The sequence below is a fragment of the Petromyzon marinus genome, chromosome 72 (assembly GCF_048934315.1).
Source record: "Petromyzon marinus isolate PM22_M1 ecotype Great Lakes invasive population chromosome 72, UKy_Petmar_22M1.pri1.0, whole genome shotgun sequence".
Lineage (NCBI taxonomy): Eukaryota > Metazoa > Chordata > Hyperoartia > Petromyzontiformes > Petromyzontidae > Petromyzon > Petromyzon marinus.
Window position 1 is genome coordinate 1,600,136 of NC_133738.1, and position 25,968 is coordinate 1,626,103.

At 53.5% G+C, this 25,968-nt stretch overlaps 2 protein-coding genes across 2 annotated transcripts in view; both read right to left on the bottom strand.

Annotated features, from left to right (window-relative positions):
- The window catches only part of LOC116938194 (receptor-type tyrosine-protein phosphatase C-like), a 42,269-nt gene extending 20,119 nt beyond the window's left edge, over positions 1–22,150 (bottom strand). Inside the window, exons 1-6 of the mRNA XM_076055642.1 lie at positions 21,389–22,150; positions 15,335–15,470; positions 9,770–9,922; positions 6,523–6,613; positions 3,820–4,040; positions 2,103–2,219 (exon numbers count right to left, since the gene is read on the bottom strand). Of these exons, the coding sequence (XP_075911757.1) occupies positions 2,103–2,219; positions 3,820–4,040; positions 6,523–6,613; positions 9,770–9,922; positions 15,335–15,349 (597 nt within the window). The 5' untranslated portion in view covers positions 15,350–15,470; positions 21,389–22,150. The remainder of the gene's footprint in view (positions 1–2,102; positions 2,220–3,819; positions 4,041–6,522; positions 6,614–9,769; positions 9,923–15,334; positions 15,471–21,388) is intronic.
- A 404-nt stretch (positions 22,151–22,554) lies between these two features.
- The window catches only part of LOC142906919 (receptor-type tyrosine-protein phosphatase C-like), a 105,345-nt gene continuing 101,931 nt past the window's right edge, over positions 22,555–25,968 (bottom strand). The window contains exon 20 of the mRNA XM_076055641.1: positions 22,555–22,850. Coding sequence (XP_075911756.1) covers positions 22,701–22,850 — 150 coding nt within the window. The 3' untranslated portion in view covers positions 22,555–22,700. The remainder of the gene's footprint in view (positions 22,851–25,968) is intronic.

Consider the following 25,968-nt stretch of genomic DNA (forward strand, 5'->3'; position numbering starts at 1 on the left):
GCTCCCACATTATTTAACATCTATTTTGACCACGTAGTTCGTGAAGCCTTCAATAGCTGTACCGGGGGAATCTCCATATGGTACAGATATAATGGGAGGCTAATCGATGCCCGGGTGCGGTCAAGGGATGGCTCCCTATTGCTCAACCACGTTATGCATGCTGATGACTTGGTAATAGCTGCTCAGTCAGAGGAGGAGTTGGAGACGCTGCTGCTGAGACTGGAGCGTGCCACTAAGAGGTGGGGCCTTACCATCAGCCCCACCAAAACTAAGCACCTGCCTGGGTATTTTGTACCATCGGACACTCCACCCCCACAACTCCCAATCGGTGATGGGGCAGTTGTGGAGAGAGTGGAGAGTTTCCCATACCTGGGCAGTGTGCTTATGACTGGCTCCAGTTTAACAGCAGAGGTCTCACTCCGAATCAGTCGAGCGGCAATATCTTTTCATCGGTTGCGTAACGCTGTGTGGAAGCTACTTGGTCTGTCGCTCCGCACTAAGCTTCAGGTCTTCTCGGCCACGGTCATTCCCTCCCTTCTCTACGCTTGCGAAACGTGGACCCCCCTAGTGGAACATCTTCGCCGGTTAGAAACATTTAGGCTGACCTGCCTACGATCCATCCTGGGTTTAACCAGACTGGATTGTGTGAGGAGCTCACAAATCCTTGAAAGATCTGGGCAGGGTCCCATCGGTGAGCTCCTCCGGCAGGCAAGGCTGCGATGGCTGGGTCATGTAGCCCGCATGCCCAGCCACCGCATGCCGAAACAGCTTTTGTTTGGCCGGATTGAGGGGGCTAAGCGGGCGCGGCACGGGCTAGAGAAGAGATGGAGTGATGTGGTACAGGAGGACGTGGAGCTGAGTGGACTTGCCGATGACTGGTACCAGCGGTGTCAAGATCGGCCTCTGTGGAGGAGGCTCGTGAAGGATGCTACTGGGCAGTTGGAGGCAGTCGCCCTCCAACAACAACGGAGGGCGGAGGAGCGACGCTCACAACAGCGAGCGGAGCGCCGGGTGGCTAAAGCACAGCAGGTTGGCACAGTAGGGGGCACAGGTGGTGCATCAGCCAGTCATCTCAGTCAGTCGACCCGTGGCACCTGGGTCTGCCCCGTGACCTCCTGCCAGCGGGCGTTCGACACTTCACGTGGCCTCAGGGTGCACATAGCCTGGCACAAGCGTCGTGGTGACGTCACCGCCACTTAGTGGCGAATGGCGGTTGTTGTTGTTGTTGTTGTTGTATGTGTGTCTCTGTGTGTGTGTGTGTCTGTGTGTGTCTGTGTGTGTGTGTGTGTGTCTGTGTGTGTCTGTGTGTGTGTGTCACTGTGTGTGTGTCTCTGTGTGTGTGTCACTGTGTGTGTGTGTCACTGTGTGTGTGTGTCACTGTGTATGTGTGTGTCTATGTGTGTGTGTCACTGTGTGTGTGTGTCTGTGTGTGTCTATGTGTGTGTGTCTGTGTGTGTGTATCTATGTCTCTGTGTGTGTCTGTGTGTGTCACTGTGTGTGTGTGTCTATGTGTGTGTCTGTGTGTGTGTGTGTCTGTGTGTGTCTGTGTGTGTGTGTATCTATGTCTCTGTGTGTGTGTGTGTCTGTGTGTGTCTGTGTGTGTGTCTGTGTGTGTGTGTGTGTGTCTGTGTGTGTGTGTCTGTGTGTGTCTCTGTGTGTGTCACTGTGTGTGTCTGTGTGTGTGTGTCTGTGTGTGTGTCTGTGTGTGTGTGTCTGTGTGTGTGTGTCTGTGTGTGTCTGTGTGTGTGTGTGTGTCTGTGTGTGTGTGTGTGTCTGTGTGTGTGTGTGTCTGTGTGTGTCTGTGTGTGTCACTGTGTGTGTGTGTATGTGTGTGTCACTGTGTGTGTGTCTGTGTGTGTGTGTCTGTGTGTGTCACTGTGTGTGTGTGTCTCTATGTCTGTGTGTGTCTGTGTGTCTGTGTCTGTGTGTGTATCTATGTCTCTATGTCTGTGTGTGTGTCACTGTGTGTGTGTCTGTGTGTGTGTATGTGTGTGTGTCTGTGTGTGTGTGTGTCTGTGTGTGTGTCTGTGTGTGTGTCTGTGTGTCTGTGTGTGTGTCTGTGTGTGTGTGTCTGTGTGTGTGTCTGTGTGTGTGTGTCTCACTCTCGACAGAGACACGATGTGAGTGACTCCCAACTGCACCACGAGATGCCAGAAGTCCGAGACGGCGCCCTCGGTGGGGCTCTGAGTGACCACGAACACTCCCACACCCTGATAGCCCTGCAGCAACAACATCACCACCATCAGCAGCAACATCAACAACATCATCATCATCATCAGCAGCAACATCATCATCAACATCATCATCAGCAGCAGCATCAACAACATCATCATCATCAGCAACATCATCATCATCAGCAGCAACATCAACAACATCATCATCATCATCAGCAGCAACATCATCATCAGCATCATCATCAGCAGCAGCATCAACAACATCATCATCATCAGCAGCAACATCATCATCAGCATCATCATCAGCAGCAGCAGCATCAACAACATCATCATCATCAGCAGCAACAACATCATCATCAGCAACATCATCAGCAGCAACATCATCATCATCAGCAACATCATCATCAGCAGCATCATCATCAGCAACATCACCAGCATCATCAGCAACATCATCATCATCAGCATCATCATCAGCAGCATCATCATCATCATCAGCAGCAGCATCAACAACATCACCATCATCATCAACAACATCATCATCATCATCAGCAGCATCATCATCAGCATCATCATCATCAACAACATCACCATCATCATCAGCAACATCATCATCAACAACATCATCATCAACAACATCAGCAACATCATCAGCAGCAGCATCATCATCAGCAACATCATCAGCAGCAGCAGCATCAACAACATCACCATCATCATCAGCAACATCATCATCAGCAACATCTTCATCATCAGCAGCATCATCAACAACATCACCATCATCATCAGCAACATCATCATCAGCAACATCATCATCAACAACATCATCATCAACAACATCACCATCATCATTAGCAACATCATCATCAGCACCAACATCACCATCATCAGCAGCATCATCATCGTAATCAGCAACATCATCATCATCATCTTCAGCATCATCAGCAACATCACCACCATCACCACCATCACCATCACCACCATCACCATCACCACCATCACCATCACCACCACCACCATCACCACCATCACCACAACCACCATCATCACCATCAACACCATCACCACCACCACCACCATCACCACCATCACCATCACCACCATCACCACCATCACCACCACCACCACCATAACCACCACCATCACCACCATCACCATCACCACCACCATCACCACCATCACAACCACCACCATCACCATCACCACCATCACCACCATCACCACCACCACCATCACCACCATCACCACAACCACCATCATCACCATCAACACCATCACCACCACCACCACCACTATCACCACCACCACCATAACCACCACCATCACCACCATCACCACCACCATCACCACCATCACAACCACCACCATCACCATCACCGCCATCATCACCACCATCACCACCCCCATCACCACCATCACCACCACCACCATCACCACCACCACCATCACCACCACCATCACCACCATCACCACCATCACCATCACCACCACCACCATCACCACCACCATCACCACAATCACCACCACAATCACCACCACAATCACCACCACCACCACCACCATCACCACCACCATCACCACCACCATCATCATCACCACCATCACCACCATCACCACCACCATCACCACCATCACCACCACCATCACTGACGTCTATGAGCGAGGCGTTGATGTAGCTGGAGGATGGTGCGATGACGTCACCGTCCTCCTGCTCCTCCTCCTCCTCGTCGTCGCTGCCGTCATCATCGTCATCGTCGCTGGCGTCAACGCCCTCCTCCTCCTCCTCCTCATCCTCCTCCTCCTCGCCGCCGCCGATGGCGGCGTTGAAGCTCTCCGCCGTGATTCTCGACAGCTGCACGCGGTTCACGTTGTCTGGCGGGGCAGCAGCGGCGGTGACGTCATCAGCGACGTCATCATCATCAGCCTCGTCATCATCAGCGACTACATCATCAGCGTCGTCATCATCAGCGTCGTCGTCATCCGCAACGTCATCATCAGCGTCGTCATCATCAGCGTCGTCATCATCAGCGTCGTCATCAGCGAGTGCGTAGGGTGAGTGATTGGGTGAGTGAGTGGGTGAGTGAGTGGGTGAGTGAGTGGGTGGGTGAGTGAGTGAGTGGGTGAGTGAGTGGGTGAGTGAGTGAGTGAGTGGGTGAGTGGGTGAGTGAGTGAGTGAGTGGTGAGTGAGTGAGTGGGTGAGTGGGTGAGTGAGTGAGTGAGTGGGTGAGTGAGTGAGTGGGTGAGTGAGTGGGTGAGTGAGTGAGTGAGTGGGTGAGTGGGTGAGTGAGTGAGTGAGTGGTGAGTGAGTGAGTGAGTGGGTGAGTGGGTGAGTGAGTGAGTGAGTGGGTGAGTGAGTGAGTGAGTGGGTGAGTGAGTGGGTGAGTGAGTGAGTGAGTGGGTGAGTGGGTGAGTGAGTGAGTGAGTGGGTGAGTGAGTGAGTGGGTGAGTGGGTGAGTGAGTGAGTGAGTGTGTGAGTGAGTAATTGGGTGGGTGGGTGAGTGAGTGGGTGAGTGAGTGAGTGAGTGGGTGAGTGAGTGAGTGTGTGAGTGGGTGAGTGAGTGAGTGAGTGATTGGGTGAGTGAGTGGGTGAGTGAGTAATTGGGTGGGTGGGTGAGTGAGTGGGTGAGTGAATGAGTGATTGGGTGAGTGAGTGAGTTAGTGAGTGGGTGAGTGAGTGAGTGGGTGAGTCAGTGAGTGAGTGGGAGAGTGAGTGAGTGGGTGAGTGAGTGGGTGAGTGAGTGGGTGAGTGATTGAGTGGGTGAGTGAGTGAGTGGGTGGGTGAGTGAGTGGGTGGGTGAGTGAGTGAGTGGGTGGGTGAGTGAGTGAGTGGATGAGTGAATGAGTGAGTGGGTGATTGGGTGGGTGAGTGGGTGAGTGCGTGAGTGGCTTAGTGATTGGGTGAGTGAGTGGGTGAGTGAGTGAGTGAGTGGGTGAGTAAGTGAGTGAGTGAGTGGGTGGGTGAGTGAGTGAGTGGGTGAGTGAGTGAGTGGGTGAGTGAGTGAGTGTGTCTGTGTGTGTGTGTGTCTGTGTGTGTGTATCTGTGTGTGTGTGGTGTGTGTGTGTCTGTGTGTGTGTGTGTGGCAGTGTGTGTCTGTGTGTGTGTGTCTGTTGTGTGTGTGTGACTGTGTGTCTGTGTGTGTGTGCCTGTGTCTGTGTGTGTCTGTGTGTGTGTGTCTGTGTGTGTGCCACTCACAGGCGATGGCTTGCACGCTGCTGTTCCTGCTGATGTTCTCCGGCTGTGTGTGTGTGTCTGTGTGTGTGTGCCGGGTGTATGTGTGTGTGTGTCTGTGTGTGTGTGTGACTGTGTGTCTGTGTGCGGTGTCTGTGTGTGTGTCTGTGTGTGTGTGCCTGTGTCTGTCTGTGTGTGTGCGGTGTGTGTGTGTCTGTGTCTGTGTGTGTGCCACTCACAGGCGATGGCTTGCACGCTGCTGTTCCTGCTGATGTTCTCCGGCTGTGTGTGTGTGTCTGTGTGTGCGGTGTGTGTCTGTGTGTGTGTGTGTCTGTGTGTGTGTGACTGTGTGTGTGTATGTGTGTGTCTGTGTGTGTGTCTGTGTGTGTGTGTGTCTGTGTGTGTGTGTCTGTGTGTGCGGTGTCTGTGTGTGTGTCTGTGTGTGTGTGTGCCTGTGTCTGTCTGTGTGTGTGTGCGGTGTGTGTGTGTCTGTGTGTGTCTGTGTGTGTATGTGTGTGTCTGTGTGTGTGTGTCTGTGTGTGTGTGTCTGTGTGTGTGTGTGTGTCTGTGTGTGTGTGTGTCTGTGTGTGTGTGTCACTCACAGGCGATGGCTTGCACGCTGCTGTTCCTGCTGATGTTCTCCGGCTGTGTGTGTGTGTGTGTCTGTGTGTGTGTGTGTGTCTGTGTGTGTGTGTGTCTGTGTGTGTGTGTGTGACTGTGTGTCTGTGTGTGTGTGTGTCTGTGTGTGTGTGTGTGACTGTGTGTGTGTGTGCCACTCACAGGCGATGGCTTGCACGCTGCTGTTCCTGCTGATGTTCTCCGGCTGTGTGTGTGTGTCTGTGTGTGTGTCTGTGTGTGTGTGTGTGTCTGTGTGTGTGTGTGTGTCTGTGTGTGTGTCTGTGTGTATGTGTGTCTGTGTGTGTGTGTGTGTCTGTGTGTGTGTGACTGTGTGTCTGTGTGTGTGTGTGTCTGTGCGTGTGTGTGTCTGTGTGTGTGTCTGTGTGTGTGTGTCTGTGTGTGTGTGTGCCACTCACAGGCGATGGCTTGCACGCTGCTGTTCCTGCTGATGTTCTCTGGCTGTGTGTGTGTGTCTGTGTGTGTGTGCGGTGTGTGTCTGTGTGTGTGTGTGTCTGTGTGTGACTGTGTGTCTGTGTGTGTGTGTCTGTGTGTGTGTGTGCCACTCACAGGCGATGGCTTGCACGCTGCTGTTCCTGCTGATGTTCTCTGGCTGTGTACCCACACTCTGTGAGTAGACGCTGTCAAAGTTGGGCAGAAGCTGCGGAGGGAGGAAGGGTGGCAGAGTCAGTCACAGTGGTGGTGGTGGTGGTAGTGGTGGTAGTGGTGGTGGTGGTAGTGGTGGTGGTGGTGGTAGTGGTGGTAGTGGTGGTGGTGGTAGTGGTGGTGGTAGTGGTGGTGGTGGCAGAGTCAGTCACACTGGTGGTGGTGGTAGTGGTAGTGATGGTAGTGGTGGTAGTGGTGGTGGTAGTGGTGGTGGTAGTGGTGGTAGTGGTGGTAGTAATGGTAGTGGTGGTAGTGGTGGTGGTAGTGGTGGTGGTGGTGATGGTAGTGGTGGTGGTAGTGGTGGTGGTAGTGGTGGTGGTGGTGATGGTAGTGGTGGTGGTAGTGGTGGTGGTGGTAGTGGTAGTGGTGGTAGTGGTGGTGGTAGTGGTGGTGGTGGTGGTAGTGGTGGTGGTGGTAGTGGTGGTGATAGTGGTGGTGGTAGTGGTGGTGGTGGTAGTGGTGGTGGTGGTAGTGGTGGTGATAGTGGTAGTGGTGGTAGTGGTGGTGGTAGTGGTGGTGGTGGTAGTGGTGGTGGTAGTGGTGGTGGTAGTGGTGGTGGTGGTAGTGGTGGTGGTGGTGGTAGTGGTGGTGGTGGTAGTGGTGGTGATAGTGGTGGTGGTAGTGGTGGTGGTAGTGGTGGTGGTGGTGGTAGTGGTGGTGGTAGTGGTAGTGGTGGTGGTAGTGGTAGTGGTGGTGGTAGTGGTGGTGGTAGTGGTGGTAGTGGTGGTGGTAGTGGTGGTGGTAGTGGTGGTGGCAGCGTCAGTCACAGTGGTGGTGGTGGTAGTGGTGGTGGTAGTGGTAGTGGTGGTAGTGGTAGTGGTGGTAGTGGTAGTGGTGGTAGTGGTAGTGGAGTGGTGATGGTAGTGGTGGTGGTGGTAGTGGTGGTAGTGGTGGTGGCAGAGTCAGTCACAGTGGTAGTGGTGGTGCTAGTGGTGGTGGTGGTAGTGGTGGTAGTGGTGGTGGTAGTGGTGGTGATGGTGGTAGTGGTGGTAGTGGTAGTGGTGGTGGCAGCGTCAGTCACAGTGGTGGTGGTGGTAGTGGTGGTGGTGGTAGTGGTGGTAGTAGTGGTGGTGGTAGTGGTAGTGGTGGTACGTGGTGGTAGTAGTGGTGGTAGTGGTGGTGGCATAGTCAGTCACAGTGGTAGTGGTGGTGCTAGTGGTGGTGGTGGTAGTGGTGGTTGTGGTAGTGGTGGTAGTGGTGGTGATAGTGGTGGTAGTGGTGGTAGTGGTGGTAGTGGTGGTTGTGGTAGTGGTGGTAGTGGTGGTAGTGGTGGTGGTGGTGGTAGTGGTGGTAGTGGTGGTAGTGGTGGTTGTGGTAGTGGTGGTAGTGGTAGTGGTGGTAGTGGTGGTGGTAGTGGTGGTAGTGGTGGTGGTAGTGGTGGTAGTGGTGGTGGTAGTAGTGGTGGTGGTAGTGGTGGTAGTGGTAGTGGTGGTAGTGGTGGTGGTAGTGGTGGTGGTGGTAGTGGTGGTGATAGTGGTAGTGGTGGTGGTAGTGGTGGTAGTGGTAGTAGTGGTGGTGGTGGTGGTGGTGGTAGTGGTGGTAGTGGTGGTGGTGGTAGTGGTGGTAGTGGTGGTGGTAGTGGTGGTGGTGGTGGTAGTGGTGGTAGTGGTGGTAGTGGTGGTGGTGGTGGTAGTGGTAGTGGTGGTAGTGGTGGTAGTAGTGGTGGTGGTAGTGGTGGTGGTAGTGGTGGTGGTGGTAGTGGTGGTGGTAGTGTTGGTAGTGGTGGTAGTAGTGGTGGTGGTAGTGGTAGTGGTGGTAGTGGTAGTGGAGTGGTGATGGTAGTGGTGGTGGTGGTAGTGGTGGTAGTGGTGGTGGCAGAGTCAGTCACAGTGGTAGTGGTGGTGCTAGTGGTGGTGGTAGTGGTGGTAGTGGTGGTGGTAGTGGTGGTGATGGTGGTAGTGGTGGTAGTGGTAGTGGTGGTGGCAGCGTCAGTCACAGTGGTGGTGGTGGTAGTGGTGGTGGTAGTGGTGGTGGTGGTAGTGGTGGTAGTGGTGGTGGTGGTAGTGGTGGTGGTGGTGGTAGTGGTGGTAGTGGTAGTGGTGGTAGTGGTGGTGGTGGTAGTGGTGGTGGCAGCGTCAGTCACAGTGGTGGTGGTGGTAGTGGTGGTGGTAGTGGTGGTGGTAGTGGTGGTGGTAGTGGTGGTGGTAGTGGTAGTGGTGGTGGCTGTTGTGGTGGTTGTAGTGGTGGTGGTAGTAGTATCAGTAGTAGTATCAGTAGCAGTATCAGTAGTAGTATTCGTAGTAGTATCAGTAGTAGTAACAGTAGTAGTATCAGTAGTAGTAACAGTAGTAGTATCAGTAGTAGTAACAGTAGTAGTATCAGTAGTAGTAACAGTAGTAGTATCAGTAGTAGTAACAGTAGTAGTATCAGTAGTAGTATCACTGCCACCACCCTCACCACCACCACCACCACCACCCTCACCACCACCACCACCCTCACCACCCTCACCACCACCCTCACCACCACCCTCACCACCACCACCACCACCCTCACCACCACCCTCACCACCACCACCACCCTCACCACCACTACCAACACCCCCACCACCACCACCACCACCCTCACCACCACCCTCACCACCACCACCACCCCCCTCACCACCACCACCCTCACCACCACGACCACCCTCACCACCACCCTCACCCCCACCAACACCCCCCTCACCCTCACCACCACCACCCTCACCACCACCCTCACCACCACCACCACCACCCTCACCACCACCACCCTCACCACCACCCTCACCACCACCACCACCACCCTCACCACCACCACCCTAACCACCACCACCCTCCTCACCCTCACCCTCACCAACACCCCCTTCACCCTCACCACCACCCTCACCACCACCACCACCACCCTCACCACCACCCTCACCACCACCACCCTCACCCTCACCACCACCACCCTCACCACCACCACCACCACCACCCTCACCCTCACCACCACCACCCTCACCACCACCCTCACCACCACCACCCTCACCCTCACCACCACCACCCTCACCACCACCACCACCACCACCCTCACCCTCACCACCACCACCCTCACCACCACCACCACCACCCTCCTCACCCTCACCACCACCCTCACCACCACCCTCACCACCACCACCACCCCCCTCACCCTCACCCCCCTCTCCGCTCCTCACCGCGAACTCCTTTGCCAGGGAATCGCCATCGTCGTCGTGGTCGAGGGCTGACGAGGTGGTGAGCTTCTTCTCCCGCAGCTCAGCCACGCTCAACTCGGTGTCACCGCACGTGTGGAACTCCAGCAGGCATCGGTACAAAAACTCGTACTGCTCCTACACACACACACACACAGTCACACACACACACACAGTGACACACACAGTGACACACACACACAGTGACACACACAGTGACACACACACACAGTGACACACACAGTGACACACACAGTGACACACACACAGTGACACACACACAGTGACACACACACACAGTGACAGACACACACACAGTGACACACACACACAGTCACACACACACACAGTGACACACACACACAGTGACACACACACACACAGTGACACACACACACACAGTGACACACACACACAGTCACACACACACACAGTGACACACACACACACAGTGACACACACAGTGACACACACACACAGTGACACACACAGTGACACACACACACAGTGACACACACACACAGTGACACACACAGTGACACAGTGACACACACAGTGACACACACAGTGACACAGTGACACACACACAGTGACACACACAGTGACACACACACAGTGACACACACAGTGACACACACACACACAGTGACACACACAGTGACACAGTGACACACACACACACAGTGACACACACACAGTGATACACACAGTGACACAGTGACACACACACACACAGTGACACACACACAGTGACACACACAGTGACACACACACACACAGTGACACACACAGAGACACACACAGTGACACACACACACACAGTGACACACACACACACAGTGACACACACAGTGACACACACACACACAGTGACACACACAGTGACACAGTGACACACACACACAGACACACACACAGTGACACACACAGACAGTGACACACACACACAGTGACACACACACACAGTCACACACACACACACAGTGACACACACACACAGTGACACACACACAGTGACACACACACACAGTGACACACACACAGTGACACACACAGTGACACAGACACACACACACACAGTGACACACACACACACAGTGACACACACACAGTGACACACACACACAGTGACACACACAGTGACACACACACACAGTGACACACACACACAGTCACACACACACAGTGACACACACAGTGACACAGTGACACACACACACAGTGACACACACACACAGTCACACACACACAGTGACACACACACACAGTGACACACACACACACAGTGACACACACACAGTGACACACACACACACACACAGTGACACACACACACAGTGACACACACACAGTGACACACACACACAGTGACACACACACAGTGACACACACACAGTGACATACACACAGTGACACACAGTGACACACACAGTGACACACACACAGTGACACACACAGTGACACACACAGTGACACACACAGAGACACACACAGTGACACACACACACAGTGACACACACACACACAGTGACACACACAGTGATACACACACACAGTGACACACACAGTGACACACACAGTGACACACACACACACAGTGACACACAGTGACACACACAGTGACACACACACAGTGACACACACAGTGACACACACAGTGACACACACACAGTGACACACACACACAGTGACACACACACAGTCACACACACAGTGATACACACACACAGTGACACACACAGTGACACACACTGACACACAGTGACACACAGTGACACACACAGTGACACACACAGTGACACAGTGACACACACACACACAGGGTGTACACACACACACACACAGGGTGTACACACACACACACACACAGGGTGTACACACACACACAGGGTGTACACACACACACACAGGGTGTACACACCCACACAGGGTGTACACACACACACAGGGTGTACACACACACACAGTGACACACACACACAGTGACACACACACAGTGACACACACAGTGACACACACAGTGACACACACACACAGTGACACACACACAGGGTGTACACACACACACAGGGTGTACACACACATACAGTGACACACACAGTGACACAGTGACACACACACACACACAGTGACACACACACAGTGATACACACAGTGACACAGTGACACACACACACACAGTGACACACACACAGTGACACACACAGTGACACACACACACACAGTGACACACACAGAGACACACACAGTGACACACACACACACAGTGACACACACACACAGTGACACACACAGTGACACACACACACACAGTGACACACACAGTGACACAGTGACACACACACACAGACACACACACAGTGACACACACAGACAGTGACACACACACACAGTGACACACACACAGTCACACACACACACACACAGTGACACACACACACACAGTGACACACACACAGTGACACACACACACAGTGACACACACACAGTGACACACACAGTGACACAGACACACACACACACAGTGACACACACACACACAGTGACACACACACAGTGACACACACACACAGTGACACACACAGTGACACACACACACAGTGACACACACACACAGTCACACACACACAGTGACACACACAGTGACACAGTGACACACACACACAGTGACACACACACACAGTCACACACACACACAGTGACACACACACACAGTGACACACACACACACAGTGACACACACACAGTGACACACACACACACACACAGTGACACACACACACAGTGACACACACACAGTGACACACACACACAGTGACACACACACAGTGACACACACACAGTGACATACACACAGTGACACACAGTGACACACACAGTGACACACACACAGTGACACACACAGTGACACACACAGTGACACACACAGAGACACACACAGTGACACACACACACAGTGACACACACACACAGTGACACACACAGTGATACACACACACAGTGACACACACAGTGACACACACAGTGACACACACACACACAGTGACACACAGTGACACACACAGTGACACACACACAGTGACACACACAGTGACACACACAGTGACACACACACAGTGACACACACACACAGTGACACACACACAGTCACACACACAGTGATACACACACACAGTGACACACACAGTGACACACACTGACACACAGTGACACACAGTGACACACACAGTGACACACACAGTGACACAGTGACACACACACACACAGGGTGTACACACACACACACACAGGGTGTACACACACACACACACAGGGTGTACACACACACACAGGGTGTACACACACACACACAGGGTGTACACACCCACACAGGGTGTACACACACACACAGGGTGTACACACACACACAGTGACACACACACACAGTGACACACACACAGTGACACACACAGTGACACACACAGTGACACACACACACAGTGACACACACACAGGGTGTACACACACACACAGGGTGTACACACACATACAGTGACACACACAGTGACACACACACACAGTGACACACAGTGACACACACACAGTGACACACACACACAGTGACACACACACAGTGACACACACACACACAGTGACACACACACACTGACACACACACACAGTGACACACACACACACACACAGGGTGTATATACACACACACACAGGGTGTACACACACACACAGACACACACATACAGTGACACACACAGACACACACAGACACACACACACAGGGTGTACACACACACACACAGGGTGTACACACACACACACACAGGGTGTATACACACACAGGGTGTACACACACATACACACAGACACACACACACACAGGGTGTACACACACACAGGGTGTACACACACACACACACAAGGTGTACACACACACACAGGGTGTACACACACACACAGACACACACACAGTGACACACACACACAGACACACACACACAGAGTGTACACACACACAGACACACACAGACACACAGTGACACACACACAGACACAGACACACACACACAGTGACACACACACATACACACAGACACACACACAGACACACGCACACACAGACACACACACACAGGGTGTACACACACACACACATAGACACACACACACAGGGTGTATACACACAGACACACACACACAGTGACACACAGTGACACACACACACAGACACACACACACAGGGTACACACAGACACACACACACAGACACACACACACAGACACACACACAGACACACACACAGACACACACACACACACAGACACACACACAGACACACACACACAGACACACACACACAGACACACACACACAGACACACACACACAGTGACACACACACACACAGACACACACACACAGTGACACACACACAGTGACACACACACACACAGTGTCACACACACACAGACACACACACACAGAGTGTACACACACACACACACAGACACACACAGTGACACACAGACACATACACACACACACAGTGACACACACACAGTGACACACACACACAGACACACACACACAGTGACACACACACACAGTGACACACACACAGTGACACACACACACAGACACACACACACAGTGACACACACACAGTGACACACACACACAGACACACACACACAGTGACACACACACACAGTGACACACACACAGTGACACACACACACAGTGACACACACAGTGACACACACACACAGTGACACACACATACACACAGTGACACACACACACAGTGACACACACACAGTGACACACACACACAGTGACACACACAGTGACACACACACACAGTGACACACACATACACACAGTGACACACACACACAGTGACACACACAGTGACACACACACACAGTGACACACACAGTGACACACACACACAGTGACACACACATACACACAGTGACACACACACACAGTGACACACACACAGTGACACACACACACAGTGACACACACAGTGACACACACACACAGTGACACACACATACACACAGTGACACACACACACAGTGACACACACACAGTGACACACACACACAGTGACACACACAGTGACACACACACACAGTGACACACACATACACACAGTGACACACACACACAGTGACACACACACAGTGACACACACAGAGTGACACACACAGAGTGACACACACACACAGTGACACACACACAGTGACACACACACAGTGACACACACACACACAGTGACACACACACACAGTGACACACACACACACAGTGACACACACACACACAGTGACACACACACACACAGTGACACACACACACAGTGACACACACACAGTGACACACACACACACACACAGACACACACACACAGTGACACACAGTGACACACACACACAGACACACACACACAGACACACACACACAGACACACACACACAGTGACACACAGTGACACACACACACAGACACACACACAGGGTGTACACACACACACCCTGCTATACGTACCCCGGTCTGCACCATGAGGCACCGTTGTTTGCGCAGTGCCAGCACGGTGCGATAGACGTCCACCAGGGCTTCGTCTTGCAGGCAGTCGCACAGCGAGTCCAGGGCTATGTAGGTGCCGGAGCGACCCACTCCAGCACTGTGCATGTACACACACACACACAGACACACACAGACACACACACATAGACACAGACACATAGACACACAGACACACACACAGAGACACAGAGACACATAGACACAGATACACACACACAGATACACAGAGACACACACACATAGACACATAGACACACACACACATAGACACATAGACACACACACACAGATACACACACAGACACACACGTAGACACATAGACACACACACACAGATACACACACACAGATACACACAGACACACATAGACACACACAGATACACACAGATACACACATAGATACACACACAGACACACAGACACACACACAGACACACAGAGACACACACACACAGATACACATACACACACACGTAGACACACAGAGACACACACACAAAGACACATAGACACACAGACACACAGACATAGACACAGACACACAGACACACAGACACATAGACACACAGAGACACACACACATAGACACATAGACACACAGAGACATAGACACAGAGACACACACACAGACACATAGACACACAGAGACACACACACACATAGACACATAGACACACACACAGATAAACATAGACACACAGATACACATAGACACATAGACACACACACCGATACACAGAGACACACACACATAGACACATAGACACACACACACAGATACACATACACACAGACACACACACGTAGACACATAGACACACACACAGATACACACACACAGATACACACACATAGACACATAGACACAGAGACACACACACAGATACACACAGACACACATAGACACACAGATACACACAGATACACATAAACACACACAGACACACAAAGATGCACACATAGATACACACACAGACACACATAGATACACACATAGATACACACACAGACACACAGATACACATAGACACACATAGACACACACAGATACACACACAGATACACATAGGTACACACAGACACACATAGACACACACACAGATACACACACACAGACACACATAGATACACACAAACACACATAGACACACACACAGATACACATAGACACACACAGATATACACATAGACACACACACACAGATACACACACAGACACACGTAGATACACACAGACACACATAGACACAGATACACAGAGACGCACACACAGACACACATAGACACACACACAGACACACATAGATACACACATAAACACAGAGACACACACACAGACACACATAGATACACACAGACACACATAGACACACAGAGACACACAGAGACACACATAGACACACACAGAGGCTGCTAGATTTTTGTGCAGCCCATGGGCTTGTAATTACCAACACGCTGTTCCAGCATCGGCGCATCCACACAACATCATGGATGCATGCCGGGTCCAAGCAAGAACATCTGCTGGACTACATAGTGACGGACCAGCGGATGCGAGCCCATGTCCTTGACACCAGGACCTACCGTGGAGCTGATCTGCCCTCTGACCATCGACTAGTCATCTGTAAGATGCCCCTGCCATTCTTCCACTCCGGTGGTGGATGTACACCCAGGACCCCATTCAAACCTAAGGCGGCCTGGTCTCAGCTAGCTGATGGAAGTTGCAAGTGAGAATTTCATCATCGCTTGCGGCTGGGATTGGCATCGTCCCCGACTCCTCCTGCTGATGTCGAGGGTAAATGGGCGAGGTTTAGGACTGTGACTCATGCAGCTGCAATGGCTGCTTTGGGTACGCGGTCCAGACCTCCCCAGAGACCCTGGCTGACAGAGGAGGTGTTCAAGCTGGCTGTCAAAAGAGACAGGCCCACTCTCATCGGCTACAGAATCCCACGTCAGAGAATGAGGAGGCTTACCGCAGCCTTCGCTCGGAGGTTCGGAGAGCCGTGAGGCGCTGCAAGGATGGGTGGTGGTCGCGGGTTGCTGAGGAGATGGAGTCTGCCTCAGTGGCCCGCAATCACAAATCTCTATTTAACTCCATCAAGAAAGTAACCTGCAGCGCCACATCTATTACCATCATAAGGGGAAAAAACGGTGATCCAATCTCCGACCCCCAGGAACAGGTTTGCAGATTTGCTGAGCATTTCTGTGAGGTCCTGGGGGAGGGAAAATCCCTCAGCCAGGAAAACATCGTGGCACAAAGTGAGGATGACCCTGCTGAGGCTGCGGTGCCTCAATTATCGGAAGAAGTCACCCCCTGTGAGTGGCTGGCTGAGGTACCATCTGTTGAGGAAGTACTGAGGGCTATCCGGAGTCTGAGACCAGGAAAGGCAGCGGGCAGAGATGATCTCCCAAGCGAAATGCTGAGGGAGGGTGGCGTTTGTGCACAGACTGCCCTATATGACATAATAACAACAGTCTGGACCACTGGACTGGTTCCGCAGGATTGGAAGGATGCCCTGGTGGTCTCCCTCTTTAAGAAGGGGGACCGCACAGACTGTAACAACTACAGGGGCATCTCACTCCTCAGTGTGCCGGGAAAGGTCCTGGCAAGGATTATTCAACATCGCCTTGCTAGGCACGCTGAGTAGAGGCTTGCGGAGCCCCAATGCGGTTTCAGGAAAGGGCAGTCCTGCACAGATGCCATATTTTCTGTCCGTCTGCTACAGCAGAGATGTAGGGATTCCAGCAAGACCTACATCTCTGCTTTATTGACCTGGTCAAGGCCTATGATACCATCAGTAGGCCTGGGCTCTGGGTTGTTCTTCGCATTTTTGGAGTCCCTGACCCTCTGCTCATGATCATTAAGGACCTTCATGATGGTGAGCAGGCCCGGGTAAAACTACGTGGCCGGGAGTCAGAGCCATTCCCTGTACACCTTGGGGTGCGACAGGGATGTCCTCTGGCTCCCACATTATTTAACATCTATTTTGACCACGTAGTTCGGGAAGCCTTCAATAGCTGTACCGGGGGAATCTCCATATGGTACAGATATAATGGGAGGCTGATCGATGCCCGGGTGCGGTCAAGGGATGGCTCCCTATTGGTCAACCTCGTTATGTATGCTGATGATTTTGTAATAGCCGCTCATTCAGATGAGGAGTTGGAGACGCTGCTGCTGAGACTGGAGCGTGCCACTAAGAGATGGGGCCTTACCATCAGCCCCACCAAAACTAAGCACCTACCTGGGTATTTTGTACCATCGGACACTCCACCCCCACAACTCCCAATCGGTGATGGGGCAGTTGTGGAGAGAGTGGAGAGTTTCCCAAACCTGGGCAGTGTGCTTATGACCGGCTCCAGTTTAACAGCAGAGGTCTCACTCGATCACAGTCATTCCCCCCTTCTCTACACTTGTGAAACGTCGACCCCCCTATTGGAACATCTTCGCCGGTTAGAAACATTTATGCTAGCCTGCCTACGATCCATCCTGGGTTTAACCAGGCTGGATTGCGTGAGGAGCTCACAAATCCTTGAAAGATCTGGGCAAGGTCCCATCGGTGAGCTCCTCCGGCAGGCAAGGCTGCGTTGGCTGGGTCATGTAGCCCGCATGCCCAGCCACCGCATGCCGAAAGAGCTTTTGTTCGGCCGGATCGAGGGGGCTAAGCGGGCGCGGCACGGGCTAGAGAGGAGATGGAGTGATGTGGTACGGGAGGACATGGAGCTGAGTGGACTTGCCGATGACCGGTACCAGCGGTGTCAAGATCGGCCTCTGTGGAGGAGGCTCGTGAAGGACGCTACTGGGCAGTTGGAGGCAGTCGCCCTCCAACAACAACGGAGGGCGGAGGAGCGACGCTCAGAACAACGAGCGGAGCGCCGGGTGGCTAAAGCACAGCAGGTTGGCACAGTAGGGGGCACAGGTGGTGCATCAGCCAGTCATCTCAGTCAGTCGACCCGTGGCACCTGCTGGGTCTGCCCCGTGACCTCCTGCCAGCGGGCGTTCGACACTTCACGTGGCCTCAGGGTGCACATGGCCTGGCACAAGCGTAGTGGTGACGTCACCGCCACTTAGTGGCGAATGGCGGTTGTTGTTGTTGTGAGTGAGGGTGAGTGAGTGAGGGTGAGTGAGTGAGTGAGGGTGAGGTGAGTGAGGGTGAGTGAGTGAGTGAGGGTGAGTGAGTGAGGGTGAGTGAGTGAGTGAGGGTGAGTGAGTGAGTGAGGGTGAGTGAGTGAGGGTGAGTGAGTGAGTGAGGGTGAGTGAGTGAGTGTGTGAGTGAGTGGGTGGGTGGGTGAGTGAGTGAGGGTGAGTGAGTGAGGGTGAGTGAGTGAGTGAGTGTGTGAGTGAGTGGGTGGGTGGGTGGGTGAGTGAGTGAGTGGGTGGGTGAGTGAGTGAGTGTGTGAGTGTGTGAGTGAGTGAGTGAGGGTGAGTGAGTGAGTAAGTGAGTGAATGGGTGAGTGAGTGAGTGGGTGGGTGAGTGAGTGAGTGTGTGTGTAAATGAGTGAGTGAGTGGGTGGGTGAGTGAGTGGGTGAGTGACTGACTGACTGAGTGAGTGAGTGTGTAAGTGAGTGTGTAAGTAAGTGTGTAAGTGTGTAAGTGAGTGAGTGAGTGGGTGAGTGAGTGAGTGACTGACTGACTGACTGAGTGAGTGAGTGTGTAAGTGAGTGTGTGAGTGAGTGTGTAAGTGTAAGTGTGTGTGTAAGTATGTGTGTAAGTGTGTAAGTGAGTGTGTAAGTGTGTAAGTAAGTGTGTAATTCTGTAAGTGAGTGAGTGAGTGTGTAAGTGAGTGTGTAAGTGAGTGTGTAAGTGAGTGTGTAAGTAAGTGTGTAAGTGAGTGTGTAAGTGAGTGTGTGAGTGAGTGAGTGTGTGAGTGTGTAAGTGAGTGTGTAAGTAAGTGTGTAAGTGAGTGTGTAAGTGAGTGAGTGAGTGTGTAAGTGAGTGTGTAAGTGAGTGTGTAAGTGAGTGTGTAAGTGAGTGTGTAAGTGAGTGAGTGAGTGTGTAAGTGAGTGTGTAAGTGAGTGTGTAAGTGAGTGAGTGTGTAAGTGTGTAAGTGAGTGTGTAAGTGAGTGTGTGAGTGAGTGAGTGTATGAGTGTGTAAGTGAGTGTGTAAGTGAGTGTGTAAGTGTGTAAGTGAGTGAGTGTGTAAGTGTGTAAGTGAGTGTGTAAGTGAGTGTGTAAGTGTGTAAGTGAGTGAGTGAGTGTGTAAGTAAGTGTGTAAGTGAGTGTGTAAGTGAGTGTGTAAGTGAGTGTGTAAGTAAGTGTGTAAGTGAGTGTGTAAGTGAGTGTGTAAGTGTAAGTGAGTGAGTGTGTAAGTGAGTGTGTAAGTAAGTGTGTAAGTGTGTAAGTGAGTGAGTGACTGAGTGAGTGTGTGAGTGAGTGACTGACTGAGTGAGTGAGTGAGTGTGTAAGTGAGTGAGTGTGTGAGTGAGTGAGTGGGTGAGTGAGTGACTGACTGAGTGAGTGAGTGAGTGTGTAAGTGAGTGTGTAAGTGAGTGACTGACTGAGTGAGTGAGTGTGTAAGTGAGTGTGTGAGTGAGTGTGTAAGTAAGTGTGTAAGTAAGTGAGTGTGTAAGTGAGTGTGTAAGTAAGTGTGTAAGTAAGTGAGTGTGTAAGTGAGTGTGTAAGTAAGTGAGTGTGTAAGTGAGTGTGTAAGTGAGTGTGTAAGTAAGTGTGTAAGTGAGTGTGTAAGTGAGTGTGTAAGTGAGTGAGTGAGTGTGTAAGTGAGTAAGTAAGTGTGTAAGTGAGTGTGTAAGTAAGTGAGTGTGTAAGTGAGTGAGTATGTAAGTGTAAGTGAGTGTGTAAGTGAGTGTGTAAGTGAGTGTGTAAGTGAGTGTGTAAGTAAGTGAGTGTGTAAGTAAGTGAGTGTGTAAGTAAGTGTGTAAGTAAGTGAGTGTGTAAGTGAGTGTGTAAGTGAGTGTGTAAGTGAGTGAGTGTGTAAGTGAGTGTGTAAGTGAGTGAGTGTGTAAGTGTGTAAGTAAGTGTGTGAGTGAGTGTGTAAGTGAGTGAGTGAGTGTGACCACCTGCAGTGCACCAGCGTCGGTCCGCAGAAGAACCTGGACAGCTCCCTGGCACGGCGACGCAGGGTGAGCAGTCCGGCAGGGTCGGACGGCACCCCGTGGTCTGGCCACGAGTTCAGCTGAAGGTGAGTCAGGGGGCGTGCAGCCAGGGCTGGCTCCTACGGTGGGGTGAGCGGAGGGGTGAGTGGAGGGGTGAGCGGAGGGGTGAGCGGAGGGGTGAGCGGAGGGGTGAGCAGTCCGGCGGGGTCGGACGGCACCCCGTGGTCTGGCCACGAGTTCAGCTGAAGGTGAGTCAGGGGGCGTGCAGCCAGGGCTGGCTCCTACGGTGGGGTGAGTGGAGGGGGTGAGTGGAGGGGTGAGCGGAGGGGTGAGCGGAGGGGTGAGCGGAGGGGTGAGCAGTCCGGCGGGGTCGGACGGCACCCCGTGGTCTGGCCACGAGTTCAGCTGAAGGTGAGTCAGGGGGCGTGCAGCCAGGGCTGGCTCCTACGGTGGGGTGAGTGGACGGGGTGAGCGGAGGGGTGAGCGGAGGGGTGAGCGGAGGGGTGAGTGGACGGGGTGAGTGGAGGGGTGAGCGGAGGGGTGAGCGGAGGGGTGAGCGGAGGGGTGAGCAGTCCGGCGGGGTCGGACGGCACCCCGTGGTCTGGCCACGAGTTCAGCTGAAGGTGAGTCAGGGGGCGTGCAGCCAGGGCTGGCTCCTACGGTGGGGTGAGTGGACGGGGTGAGTGGAGGGGTGAGTGGAGGGGTGAGCGGAGGGGTGAGCGGAGGGGTGAGCGGAGGGGTGAGTGGAGGGGTGAGTGGAGGGGTGAGCGGAGGGGTGAGTGGACGGGGTGAGCGGAGGGGTGAGCGGAGGGGTGAGCAGTCCGGCAGGGTCGGACGGCACCCCGTGGTCTGGCCACGAGTTCAGCTGAAGGTGAGTCAGGGGGCGTGCAGCCAGGGCTGGCTCCTACGGTGGGGTGAGTGGAGGGGTGAGCGGAGGGGTGAGCGGAGGGGTGAGCGGAGGGGTGAGCGGAGGGGTGAGCGGAGGGGTGAGCGGAGGGGTGAGCAGTCCGGCGGGGTCGGACGGCACCCCGTGGTCTGGCCACGAGTTCAGCTGAAGGTGAGTCAGGGGGCGTGCAGCCAGGGCTGGCTCCTACGGTGGGGTGAGCGGAGGGGTGAGTGGAGGGGTGAGCGGAGGGGTGAGCGGAGGGGTGAGCGGAGGGGTGAGCGGAGGGGTGAGCGGAGGGGTGAGCAGTCCGGCGGGGTCGGACGGCACCCCGTGGTCTGGCCACGAGTTCAGCTGAAGGTGAGTCAGGGGGCGTGCAGCCAGGGCTGGCTCCTACGGTGGGGTGAGTGGAGGGGTGAGCGGAGGGGTGAGCGGAGGGGTGAGCGGAGGGGTGAGCAGTCCGGCAGGGTCGGACGGCACTCCGTGGTCTGGCCACGAGTTCAGCTGAAGGTGAGTCAGGGGGCGTGCAGCCAGGGCTGGCTCCTACGGTGGGGTGAGTGGACGGGGTGAGTGGGGTGAGTGGAGGGGTGAGCGGGGTGAGTGGAGGGGTGAGTGGGGGGGTGAGTGGAGGGGTGAGTGGAGGGGTGAGCGGGGTGAGTGGAGGGGTGAGTGGAGGGGTGAGTGGAGGGGTGAGCGGAGGGGTGAGTGGAGGGGTGAGTGGAGGGGTGAGTGGAGGGGTGAGCGGAGGGGTGAGTGGAGGGGGTGAGCGGGGTGAGTGGGGGGGTGAGTGGAGGGGTGAGTGGAGGGGTGAGTGGAGGGGTGAGTGGGGTGAGAGGGGTGAGTGGACGGGGGAGCAGGGTGAGCGGGGTGAGTGGAGGGGTGAGCGGGGTGAGTGGAGGGGTGAGTGGAGGGGTGAGTGGAGGGGTGAGCGGGGTGAGTGGACGGGGGAGTGGAGTGAGCGGGGTGAGTGGAGGGGTGAGCGGGGTGAGTGGAGGGGTGAGCGGGGTGAGTGGAGGTGTGAGCGGGGTGAGCGGGGTGAGTGGAGGGGTGAGTGGAGGGGTGAGTGGAGGGGTGAGCGGGGTGAGTGGAGGGGTGAGCGGGGTGAGTGGAGGGGTGAGCGGGGTGAGTGGAGGGGTGAGTGGAGGGGTGAGTGGAGGGGTGAGTGGGGTGAGTGGAGGGGTGAGTGGAGGGGTGAGCGGGGTGAGTGGAGGGGTGAGTGGAGGGGTGAGTGGAGGGGTGAGTGGGGTGAGTGGAGGGGTGAGTGGAGGGGTGAGCGGGGTGAGTGGAGGGGTGAGCGGGGTCGGACGGCACGCCGTGGTGAGGCTACAAGGTGAGTTGTGAACCAGCGGGTGGGGAGCTACGGCTGGCTCATACAGACACACACACACAGTGACACACACACACACAGTGACACACACACACACAGACACACACACAGTGACACACACACACACAGTGACACACACACAGTGACACACACACAGTGACACACACACAGTGACACACACACACACAGACACACACACACACAGTGACACACACAGTGACACACACACACACAGTGACACACACACACACAGTGACACACACAGTGACACACACACAGTGACACACACAGTGACACACACACACACAGTGACACACACAGTGACACACACACACACAGTGACACACACAGTGACACACACACACAGTGACACACACACACACAGTGACACACACAGTGACACACACACACAGTGACACACACACACACAGACACACACACAGTGACACACACAGTGACACACACAGTGACACACACACAGACACACACACACACACAGACACACACACAGACACACACACACAGTGACACACACACACAGCGACACACACACAGTGACACACACAGTGACACACACAGTGACACACACAGTGACACACACACACAGTGACACACACACACAGTGACACACACACAGTGACACACACACAGTGACACACACAGTGACACACACAGTGACACACACACACAGTGACACACACAGTGACACACACAGTGACACACACACACAGTGACACACACACACAGTGACACACACACACAGTGACACACACACAGTGACACACACAGTGACACACACAGTGACACACACACACAGTGACACACACACACAGTGACACACACACACAGTGACACACACACAGTGACACACACAGTGACACACACAGTGACACACACACACAGTGACACACACACACACAGTGACACACACACAGTGACACACACAGTGACACACACAGTGACACACACACACACAGTGACACACACACACAGTGACACACACACACAGTGACACACACAGTGACACACACACAGTGACACACACACACAGTGACACACACACACAGTGACACACACACACAGTGACACACACACAGTGACACACACACACAGTGACACACACAGTGACACACACACACAGACACACACACACAGTGACACACACACAGTGACACACACACACAGTGACACACACACAGTGACACACACACAGACACACACAGAGACACACACACAGTGACACACACAGACACAGTGACACACACACAGACACACACACAGTGACACACACACAGTGACACACACACAGACACACACACACACAGACACACACACACACAGACACACACATACAGTGACACACACAGACACAGTGACACACACACAGACACACACACACAGTGACACACACACAGACACACACACACAGACACACACACAGACACACACACACACACAGACACACACACAGTACACACACACAGACACACACACACACACAGACACACACACAGTGACACACACACAGTGACACACACACAGTGACACACACAGTGACACACACACACAGTGACACACACACACAGTGACACACACACAGTGACACACACACAGTGACACACACACAGTGACACACACACACAGTGACACACACACAGTGACACACACACACACAGTGACACACACAGTGACACACACACAGTGACACACACACAGTGACACACACACAGTGACACACACACAGTGACACACACAGTGACACACACACACAGTGACACACACACAGTGACACACACACAGTGACACACACACACAGACACACACACAGTGACACACACACACACAGTGACACACACAGTGACACACACACAGTGACACACACACAGTGACACACACAGTGACACACACACACAGTGACACACACACACAGTGACACACACACAGTGACACACACACAGTGACACACACACACAGTGACACACACACAGTGACACACACACACACAGTGACACACACAGTGACACACACACAGTGACACACACACAGTGACACACACACAGTGACACACACACAGTGACACACACAGTGACACACACACACAGTGACACACACACAGTGACACACACAGTGACACACACACACACAGTGACACACACAGTGACACACACACAGTGACACACACACAGTGACACACACACAGTGACACACACAGTGACACACACACACAGTGACACACACAGTGACACACACACAGTGACACACACACAGTGACACACACACAGTGACACACACACACACAGTGACACACACACACACGCAGTGACATACACACAC